The sequence below is a fragment of the Prionailurus bengalensis genome, chromosome E1, assembly GCF_016509475.1.
Source record: "Prionailurus bengalensis isolate Pbe53 chromosome E1, Fcat_Pben_1.1_paternal_pri, whole genome shotgun sequence".
Lineage (NCBI taxonomy): Eukaryota > Metazoa > Chordata > Mammalia > Carnivora > Felidae > Prionailurus > Prionailurus bengalensis.
The window spans coordinates 40,094,000-40,104,714 of record NC_057347.1 but is presented as its reverse complement, the minus strand read 5'-3'; the positions used below and the strand labels follow the sequence as shown (position 1 = coordinate 40,104,714).

Genomic DNA, 10,715 nt, shown 5'->3' with positions numbered 1-10,715 from the left:
GAGCTTGGCGGGAACCTGGGAAAGGTTTACAAAGAACACACTTGCCACTGACTTCAGTCTAAGAGTTTCCTGTGTGTTAGGCATTCACGAAATGCCTTCAATATTTTATGTATCACCTGTTTAATGTTTTATTTAATATTTAATATTGATATTTCATACTGCCCATTTAAATAGTTAATGCATTTTGGTACATCTGTTCACCTGTCATGTTTTTTTAAAAATTTTATTTATTAAAAAAATTTTTTTAATGTTTATTTATTTTTGATGGGGAGAGAGAGAGAGACAGACAGAGCACGAGTGGGGGAGGGGCAGAGAGAGAGGGAGACACAGAATCGGAAGCAGGCTCCAGGCTCTGAGATGTCAGCACAGAGCCCAATGCGGGGCTCGAACTCACAGACCGCGAGATCATGACCTGAGCCGAAGTCGGACGTTTAACTGACTGAGCCACCTAGGCACCCCTAAATTTTATTTATTTAAATTTTTTTAACATTTATTTATTTTTGAAAGAGAGAGAGAGACAGAGCTCTAGCGGGGGAGAGGCAGAGAGAGAGGGAGACACAGAATCTGAAGCAGGCTCCAAGTTGCGAGCTGTCAGCACAGAGCCCAATGTGGGGCTTGAACCCATGAACTGTGAAATCATGACCTGAGCCAAAGTTGGAGGCTGAAGCGACTGAGTCACCCAGGCGTCCCTTATTTTTTAATTTTAGAGAGAGAAAGAGAGAGCAAGCAAGGGAGAGAGGGAGAGGGAGAGAGAGAGAGAGAGAGAGAGAGAGAGAGAGAATCCCAAGCAGGCTCCATGCCCAGTGTGGAGCCTGACTTGGGGCTCGAACCCACAACCCTGGGATCATGACTTGAGCTGAAATCAAGAGTTGGGCACTCAATGGGGCGCCTGGGTGGCGCAGTCGGTTAAGCGTCCGACTTCAGCCAGGTCACGATCTCGCGGTCCGTGAGTTCGAGCCCCGCGTCAGGCTCTGGGCTGATGGCTCGGAACCTGGAGCCTGTTTCCGATTCTGTGTCTCCCTCTCTCTCTCTGCCCCTCCCCCGTTCATGCTCTGTCTCTCTCTGTCCCAAAAATAAATAAAAAAAAATGTTGAAAAAAAAAAAATTAAAAAAAAAAAAAAAAGAAATGAAAGAGTTGGGCACTCAACCAACCCATTTCAACAAATGGATGTTTATGAAGGAAATCCTTTATTACTCTATTACTAGCAAAAAATGAAAACCAGAATCACTTGCCAGAAATGGAAGGAAATAAATACTTAACTTAACTAGACACTGTTGCTTCCTGAAGGTTCTGAGCCCAAGGCCAGCTTTGGTCTGTGAAACAACGATTGGCAGTTACAGATGGGTGTTGAAGGGGCTGTAGAGTCCAGTTGAGATTTTCTCCTTGACTGATCAGAAAATTGAAAAATGGAAAAAGGGAATGTTTTCTTACCATGTGACTCTATTATTTAGCAGGGTCTCTGTGCATTGCCTAAAAGCATCTCAAGAAACACTGGTCCTTTGTGAAGCCTAAGCATCCTTTAGCTACAGCACAGAGGTCATTGCCTTTTCCAGAAGCTGTTGCTGAACACCCTGGCCTCTCTCTTTTCACCTTTATTTCTCTTTCAGCTCTTAGCACCTCCTAACTGGAATGACTGGTCGTCGTTCCTTTATTCCATGTGTGTTGGGATCCTACTTGGACGAGACACGGTGCTGGGCACCAGGACAAGTACAAGATGCATAAGCACGGGAAACTGCAATGGAGAGAAGGGCAAAGCCAGAGGGAGAGAACGCAGGAGGGCTTCCCGGAGGAGGGGGCACACAGATGGTTCGCTAGAGATGAGTAGGAGTCTCTGGGTAGAAAAGACGGAGGGATATTTGGACTGGAGCAAACTGGAAGCCCCGAGCATCATCTGAGGTTTGAAGGGTGTTTGGGAGCGTTGCGTGATTTCGTTAGGGGGTCTGGGGAACGGCAGCAGGTCAGGCTGGAATGGAAAGACTGGCCTGGGCCTTGAGTGTCAAGAGTGTGGACCTTCTCTTGGGGGTGAAGGGAAGTCAGTGGAGAACTGTGGTCACACCCAGGTCGGGAAAGACCACTTTCCCCAGGGGAGGAGTCCGGACTGAGTGAGGCAGGGAGAGCCGCTGCGAGCTGATGGTAAAGATCCAGGAGGGGGCAGAGTCCAGAGGGCCTCTGGGGCTGAAGGATCAGAGGTGGTGAAACCGTTTCTGGAGCCCTTCTCATGCGTCTCTTCCTAGGAGATGGGCACACCATTAACATCATCCTTTCACAGAGGAGAGAACGGAGGCACCGAGTAATTACATAACGTGGCAGAGTCACATGTCACACAGCTCGTGAGCGGGCAGTGGGGGTTGCCTCGGGTAGTCTGGCACCAGAGTCCCCTGCCTTTCTTACCGCTGTCTCCTGGCCCTGCTCACCAGAACACGCTTCTGACCTTCTGCCAGGAGCAGGGGGCTTGTGCATTCCAGGAGGGCTGGGAAATCGCACATCTCTGTATCCCTCAGGGCTCAGTACGGACTAGGCAGTCAACCAAGGTCAATTCCATACCCGCTGCTGGGCCCTGCTGAAGGATCAGGACAGTGGAGCCCCTTGCCTTCCTGCTCCAAGGTCAGCCAGCCTCAGTACCACTGTCTTTATTCAGTCTTTCTCCCCCCGTCCTTTGTGTGAACACCGCTTGCTGTTTCCGAGCGCTGGTGGGCATGTGGCTGTGTTGTGGTCCTTCTGCCATGTCATTTGCTTCCTTCGTCACACTGGGGTTTCTGGGAGCAAGGACCGGGTTCCCCATCAGTCTGGGGCTCCGTGAGGGCAGGGGCTGGGCTTCCCACCATCACTGGCAGCTCTCTGTGGGCTGGGACTGTGCCTCCTCCATCCTCGGGGATGACCCCGTGGTCCCCCAGTCCTAGCCCACCCACAGTGGGCACAAGGTGGGAGCAGGGAGGGGTGAACACAGTGATAACCATCAGTGGGGGAGAAGACGCTACTCCTAGGAGTTCCTATCCCAGAGGGGCTAAGTCTCAGACCTGCAGCCGGGCCGGCTGGAGACCAAACTCCAGGATCTAGGTCACCCCCTTGGCGGCAGAGCTGATTTATGGTCCCCCTGACAGCCTAATATCACCAAATTACCCCACACAATGGAGAGAGGCTGGGCTGCCTCCGGGGAGTCACAGAAGGACGCTGAGCCTGGGCGGCACTGCCGCCTCCCGATCGCAGACCTCCTTCAGGTCTGTGGGGGGAGGCTGGTGCCGACAGAGGGCACACCCAGGCATGCCACCTTCAGCTGGGGGTATAAGTAAGAAGCCTTGGGGACAGCCCTGTACCCTGCACTCGGGAACTAGCAGCGCTCTGACGACTGCCTCCTCTCCCACGAGCTGCAGCAGGGCCAGCCATGAGTTGCAGACAATTCTCCTCTTCTTACCGGAGCCAAGGCAGCTCCAGGGGTGGCGGGGGCAGCATGATGTCCTCGTTCGGTCGCGTCAGCTCCTCAGGGGCCGCTGGAGGAGGGGGCCGATTCAGCAGTTCCAGTAGCTATGGAGGGGGGCGCTCCGGGGCCTGTGGGAGGGGAGGTGGTGGCAGTTTTGGCTCCAGCTACGGTGGAGGATCTGGGGGTGGTTTTAGTGCTGGTAGCTTCGGTGGAGGTTCCAGGCGCTTCGGTGGTGTGTCTGGAGGGGGCTTTGGGGGTGGATCTGGAGGAGGCTTTGGAGGCTCTGGGGGCTTTGGGGGTGGATCTGGAGGAGGCTTTGGTTTTGGTGGCGGTTCTGCAGGAGGCTTTGGGGGATCTGGGGGCTTTGGCGGTGACTTTGATGGTGGTGCTGGTGGTATTCTGGGCGCTGATGAGAAGACCACCATGCAGAACCTCAATTTCCGGCTGGCCTCCTACTTGGATAAGGTGCAGGCACTAGAGGAAGACAACAATAAACTGGAGGGTAAGATCCGGGAGTGGTATAACAAGCAGGGACCCATGGCCTTCCAAAAGGATTACTCCCCCTACTATGACACCATCGAAGACCTCAAGAACCAGGTAGGTGGGGAAACTCTGATCTTTCTCTCCTGGTGTCTCTGTCTCTGTTTCTCTCTCTTTCTCTCTCTCTCTCTCTCACACACACACACACACACACACACACTCAACATGCTTCATCAACTTTCAGAGTCTGGGAAGAAGAGAGGACAGGCTTAGGTTAGCATGGGGGAGCCTGGGACTGGTTGTAGGGGGTCTTCTCTTGGCCTGACCCTAAGTTGGGAATGGAGAGCCAGTGTGGAGGGAGCACAGTGATGGAGGCACTGCCCTGGGAGCCAGTGATGCAGTCCTGGGTCTGCCATCAATTCACTATGCCCTCTCTGGGAAACCTGAGATCCTCTCTGGATCTGTTCTCCCACACATTTAATGCATGGGATGGGCAGACCAGCTCTTGTCCCTGTTGGTTGGAAACTTCTGTAATGATATGAAAAAAAAATCCTGTTTGGAGCAGATCGTGTGGCTCAAGAGAGGAGGTAATCTGTGCGTGTCTCTCCTCTCATTCTTTAAGAATTTCGAACTTTCTAGTTTGGGAAACTTAGAAGTTGTATCTCTTCCTTCATACTTCTCTTGGGCTCCTAGAGGGGCCTGTCCTGGTATTTCCAGTTGGATGCAGACACACATGCTGGTTGTTTAAGGGGATGAAGAGGATCTAGAACTCCGGGGATGGAAGTAATCTACTTTTCCATACCCCCTACCTGCCCTTATCTACGCATCCTCCTACCACCCGTTCATCTATATACCCACTCATCCATCCAGCCATGTTTCTATCTATCCACTTATTCATCCACTCAATCTAGTGAATGACCACCCTCAGTGTTGCCTCCGGCAGACAAAGTCATGTACCAGACTTGGTCTCTGTCCTTGAGGAGCTCTCAGTTTAGCTAATTTGCTGAATGAATGAATGAATGAATGTCACACTGAACATCCTTGCTGAAGTCTGTGAGGGGTATGTGCCAGGTACCAGCTGTTGGAAGCTTCTCCTACGTTTTAAGCATCTTCCCGGATGGGGCCATCATCTCTTATGGCTTTGCCTGGCCTCTTGCCTTCCCAGCAGTGGGTCATAGCAGAGGAGCATGGGCTCCATGCCGTCTCCTCTGTTTTTAGATTCTGGACACCACAGTGGGCAACCATAAGACTCTCCTGGATCTTGACAACATTCGCATGACATTGGATGACTTCAGGATGAAGTGAGTCCAGCTGCCACTCCCTCTGCTGTCAACAATCTTTCTCCACCCCCTAGTGCTCTAAATGTCCCAGTAGGGACTTGTGCCCTCTTGCTCATTCCTACCCATGGCTGGTCTGCAGGTATGAGATGGAAAACACCCTGCGACAAGCAGTGGAGGCTGACATCAATGGCTTGCGGAAGGTGCTGGATGAACTGACCATGCAAAAGTCTGACCTGGAAATGCAGTATGAGTCTCTGCAGGAGGAACTGATTTTCCTCAAGAAGAATCATGAGGATGTATGATACTGGCTACTTATGGCTTATTGAGGAGTGGGAGGAATGGAAGTGCAGAGACAATGGGGGGACAGCTATGGGGCATTGCCTGGGAGACACCCTCTCTGTGACTTTTGAGGACACTCTCCCAGTGCCTCCTTAGCAGTGCCTATGGTGGTGGTTGGGCTTTGCCTTCCCAACTGTGCCCCTTTTTTGTACCTCTGGGAAAGCAGGGAGGGCTAAAATGTGGTGGAGAGGATCCTACCCCTTGACCTCATAGACCCATCATCCCTGGCAGGAGATGAATCAGCTGACTGGGCATAACTCTGGGGATGTCAACGTGGAGATGAATGCTGCTCCTGGCAAAGATCTCACCAAGATCCTCAATGACATGCGCGAGCAGTATGAGAGGATCAGTGCTAAGAACCGTAGGGACATTGAAGAGCAATATGAGACTCAGGTGAGCAGAGCGGGCTGCCCATTCAACCTTCCCTCCTCCTTCCATGCATCCCTCCATTCCTCCACCCCATCCCTCTCTCCTCCCACCCCTCCATCTCTCGGTTCAGCTGTCCTCCATCCAGCTTCAGTCATTGCCCACAAACATGATTACTGATTGGCTTGTCAGTGACAGCTTTATGTGAAGTCCTAATGTCTCAGACATGAGCCAATAAGATTGCCACTCTCAAGAAGCTCACAATTTATTACATGTGTGAACAAAGGCAGAGCATGAACAACTCATGTAAGTCTACGTGCTATCAGACCCCCCAGTAGAGGTGCGTGGTGTGCCTCTTATACCACACTGAGCTCTCTGATGTCTTCCTTTCTCCTTGAGCCTCCAGAGCCTACCACACGACCCTGGCACATGAGGGCATGGTCTCTAGTGTGTGTGTGTGTGCTTGTGTGTGTGTGTTTGGGGGTCGGTTTGAAATGAGGTTAGAAAGGTGGTTTGGGGACAAGTGTGAAGAATCTTAGAGCCTTGCTGAGAGGGAATGTTAAGTTGAGAGAATTGGATTACTCTGGCTGGCTAGCAGACCCAGGACTCAGGATAACTTGTCTTTGGTTTCGGCTCACTCTTGGTCCTGGAGGCAAAGGTCCGGGTGAGTGGGGCAGAACCTTCTCCATTGCAGCTTCTGGGCCAGCCTGGTTCTCACTGAGTTCTTGGGTTTTCAGATGAGCCAGATGGAGCAGGAAGTGACGAATAGTGGCCGGGAGATGGAGTCCAGCAACAAGGAGGTGACCCAGCTCCGGCACAACGTCCAGGAGATGGAGATTGAGCTGCAGTCTCAGCTCAGCAAGGTTGGCCGTTCTGCTCTAGACCCTCTGCCAACGTGAGGCACAGGAGGCTTGACATAATCCCCAGGAGTGGGAAGGGGAGGAGCTATGATGTAGCATCCCTCTTATAGCCTCCTCATGCCCCCTAGAAATTGGCCCTGGAGAAGTCCTTGGAAGACACCAAGAACCGCTACTGTGGCCAGCTGCAGCAGTTGCAGGAGCAGATCAGTAACCTGGAGGCTCAGCTCACTGAGATCCGGGGAGAGATTGAGTGCCAGAATCAGGAATACAGCGTTCTGCTCAACATCAAGACACGGCTGGAGCAGGAAATTGCGACTTACCGCAGCCTCCTTGAGGGTGGCCAGGAGGACTTGTAGGTGTCCCAGGATTCTGTGGAATCCCTAGGAATTTATAAGTCCCTGACATTGCATCTGTCTTTCTGGACACAGGCAGTTGGGAAAGTTCCTGTACACAGGGTCTTATGGGTTGAGGACTTCTTCATTCGGTGGGGGAGCCTCGGGGCAACTGGGCTTTGGGAAAGGAGGTTGGTAACAATGAGAAAAGGGACTACTCCTTGTTCCAGGGAGAGGGAGGCTCTCCTTTCCAGCTGTGGTGCCAGCCTAGTCTATCCTCTAGCTCGCAGAAGGAAAACTCAGGAAGATTCACATTTGGGTCTTGACTCTGTCCAGGTCCATCCTTGTATATGTAGTGGGGTCTCTCATTTTCTCTCTGTGTTATCTTTCATTCTCAGTGAATCTCATGAATCTGGACAAAGGCGCTCTGGAGGTGGCAGAGGAAGTGGATATCACGGTGGAAGTGGAGGCAGTCATGGAAGAGGATCCTGGGGAGGAAGTGGAGGTAGCCATGGAAGAGGAAGTGGAGGCAGCTATGGAGGAAGAGGTAGTTCTGGAGGAGGAAGTGGAGGTGGCCACGGAGGAGGAAGTGGTGGCAGCTATGGTGGAGGAAGTAGCTCTGGAGGAGGAAGTGGAGGCAGGGGAGGAAGTGGTGGCAGCTGTGAAGAAGGAAGTGGATCTGGAGGAGGAAGTGGTGGCAGCTACGGAGGAGGAAGTGGATCTGGAGGAGGAAGTGGTGGCAGCTACGGAGGAGGAAGTGGATCTGGAGGAGGAAGTGGTGGCAGCTACGGAGGGGGAAGTGGATCTGGAGGAGGAAGTGGCGGCAGCTACGGAGGAGGAAGTGGATCTGGAGGAGGAAGTGGTGGCAGCTATGGAGGAGGAAGTGGAAGATCATCTCAGTCCCAGTCCTCTTCCTCAAAATCTGGTGAATGTGATGATACACAAGGTAAGGGACAACTCTAGCTCATGGGGTCAGGGAGGCACGGGTGTTAAGCTGTCATGGTACCACCCCTTTTTGAGTATCTTTGAGCTTCTCTAGGGGATACATACTCTGAACAGAGCTAGATTTTAGGGAGGTCTCTAGTAAGGTGTTATAGACTTGCCCTTATTTATTAATTATCATTAATTTTGACAAACCTTTGGGTGAGGCTAGGACCAAATCTACATGGCCTGAGTCTCCATAGCTTAGGAGTTTGGTTGGAAATTGTGCATTATCTTATATATTTCCCATCACACCCTATGAAGTGGTATTATTATTCCCATTTTAGAGATAAGGGAAATGAGGTTCAGAGAAGAGAAGTAGCTTATTCAAGGTCATACAATCAATAAATGAGGAACTCAGCTCTGTGGGTCTCCACAGCCAATACTTTCCATCATCATGAGGATGGGAAGACCTGGATTGGCAACATTTCAGGTAGAAAAGAGGTTCAGGTATTGTAGTCAGTGGTTGGCTCATACAAGTCAGTTATATGGTGCAACTATCTAAAGGGGCATACGCTGAACAGAAAAGTCTAATGTAAGAGTCACACCATGAAGTGGTCTCTAGGTCAGAGAAAGTTTCCCCTTGTGCATGTTGAATTTTATGAATTATATGAAATTGTAGTAAAAAGTCTGGGTAACATGACCGGGGATGTTTAGCTCAGAGAAACCTTGAGGTGCATGGAAGCTGTTCTTGTCTAGGGCGTCTGGTGTGGTTTTGTGCAACAAGAGGAACCACAGGGCCATGGATGTGCATGTATGGGCAGAGGCTGGGCCATCCTTACCTCAATATCCAAGAAATGTACTAATAAGGCTATTGAATGGAAGAGGGACCAGGCTCATGAAACTTCATCTTCAGAAATGGGAGAGTATCAGTCAGGGCTGCTGCAGGAGAGCTTTAGGAATTGGATGGGGGCCACTAGGACCCCAAGGTCCTTCCAGCTCTTTGAGCTCCAGTCTCCTCGCTCTCAGTTTGCCTATCTTTCTCTAAGTCTTGGTTTCTCTGTCTCGTGTTATAAGTCCTCCCTTCTCACCCTTACCTCTCTTCCATCTCTCTACAGGCTATCAGATTCGATACTAGAGCTCCTGTAAATGTTTTTGGCTCCGCCTCAGCTGAGTGTCCCCCAGACGGGCAGCCCCCTGACAAAGCCTGCTTATTGCCTTCTGACATCAAGGATGGCTGGCAACGAGTCCCAGGGCTCATTTGGGACTGGGCTGAATGGGCATGTGTGCTTCTGGCTGCTCACTGGCTCCCTCCCCTAGGAGGGTTGGGGAGACCTCTCTTCCAACTGTCTGGTCTGGGGGTGATCCCACTTCCTGCCTGATTCCAATTTCCCAATAAAGCTTTCCTACTGCAAATCAAACTTGGACTTTGACCCATTTGTTCTTTGGGATTAAGAAGGAACAGAAAGGAGGTGAAGGGAGAATCAACTGAATCCACTTTGCAAAGTGTTGGTCAGGTTTTCTATCAGTTGACTTTTGCTTGTGACAAAGCAACCCACGATTTAGTGGCTTAAAATAATAATCATTTATTTAGCTCATGATTTTGCAGTTGGTAGTTTAGACTGGGCAGTTCTATTTTCCTTCAAGCATCTGTGGCCAACTGCAATTTGGCTAGCTGCTCTGCCTCTGGGGCTTGGCTACATGCTGCCTGGGGGTGCTGGGGGTGAACGACACACATACTTCTCATCCTCCAGTTGGCTAGCTCAAGCAAGTGTCTCAGGAGAGTGAGTGGTAGTGTGCAAGGCCTCTTGGGGCTTGGGCTCAGAGTAGTCACTTTGGCTCTATCTTACTGCCCAAAACAACTCCCAGCCTTGGCCAGATTCAAAAGCAGGGGAAATAGACTCTTCTCGATGGGAGGAGCTACAAAGTCACAGGGCAAGGACATGGGTATAGGGAGGGCAATGACTGAGGCCAGTTTTTGCAAACAATCTGCCATAGCCTATTAGCAGGTCCTATGTCTGGTACAGAGAGAAAGAAGGCAAACACCATGTGGTTTTTGCTTTGGAAGATTTCACAGATGGCAAAAAATATAGCCCAAATAAAAGAGCTCCAAGGCAAAGTAAGGGATATTGTATATCCCTTGACATATATCCCTGTCAACAATGTTGACAGCAGCCAACAATGTTCTCCAAAGATTCTGATGGGCCTGATATAGAATTACTTTTCCTGACAAGGGATGGACAGCCCCTCAGCCTGTGTTCCGGATATTATCACAGCTGATGTTAAACCCCCCAAAGCTTGGAAGCTTAAAACAATAACATTGATTTGGGGGCTTGGTGGGGACAGCTCACCTCTGTTCCACTTGGTGTCATTGTGCCTCACAGGCTGGAGTCATTTGAAGTCTTACTCACCTGTCTGGCACCTGGACTGGAAAGACTCAAATGTGGGGGCTGGCCCTGCAGGGGCTCCTCAGTAGCTTTGTATGGAGATTCTCAGTGTGACCCTTCCAGCAGGGTAGCTTCAGGGTAGCCAGAATTCTTACATGCTGGAAGAAGTTGTTTTGCTTTATTATCTAGACTTGGAAGTCATGCAGGGTTCCCCTCTGTTGTAGTGCTCAGGCCTGCTTAGATCCAAGGGAGGAAGCACAGACCTTGCAGGGGGCAGGATTCTAAGATGACCCCAGTTATTCAGTCAAACATGAACCTAGGTATTGCTGCG

At 50.8% G+C, this 10,715-nt stretch overlaps 1 protein-coding gene across 1 annotated transcript; it reads left to right on the top strand.

Moving 5' to 3' along the window:
• Positions 1 to 3,383: 3,383 nt before the first annotated feature.
• On the top strand, positions 3,384 to 9,246 carry KRT9 (keratin 9). The gene is made up of 8 exons (XM_043584455.1): positions 3,384 to 4,016; positions 5,118 to 5,200; positions 5,319 to 5,475; positions 5,750 to 5,911; positions 6,622 to 6,747; positions 6,873 to 7,096; positions 7,475 to 8,022; positions 9,116 to 9,246. The coding sequence occupies exons 1-8, from the start codon at positions 3,384 to 3,386 to the stop codon at positions 9,133 to 9,135; spliced, it is 1,953 nt and encodes a 650-aa protein (XP_043440390.1). The 3' UTR covers positions 9,136 to 9,246.
• The last annotated feature ends 1,469 nt before the right edge of the window (positions 9,247 to 10,715 follow it).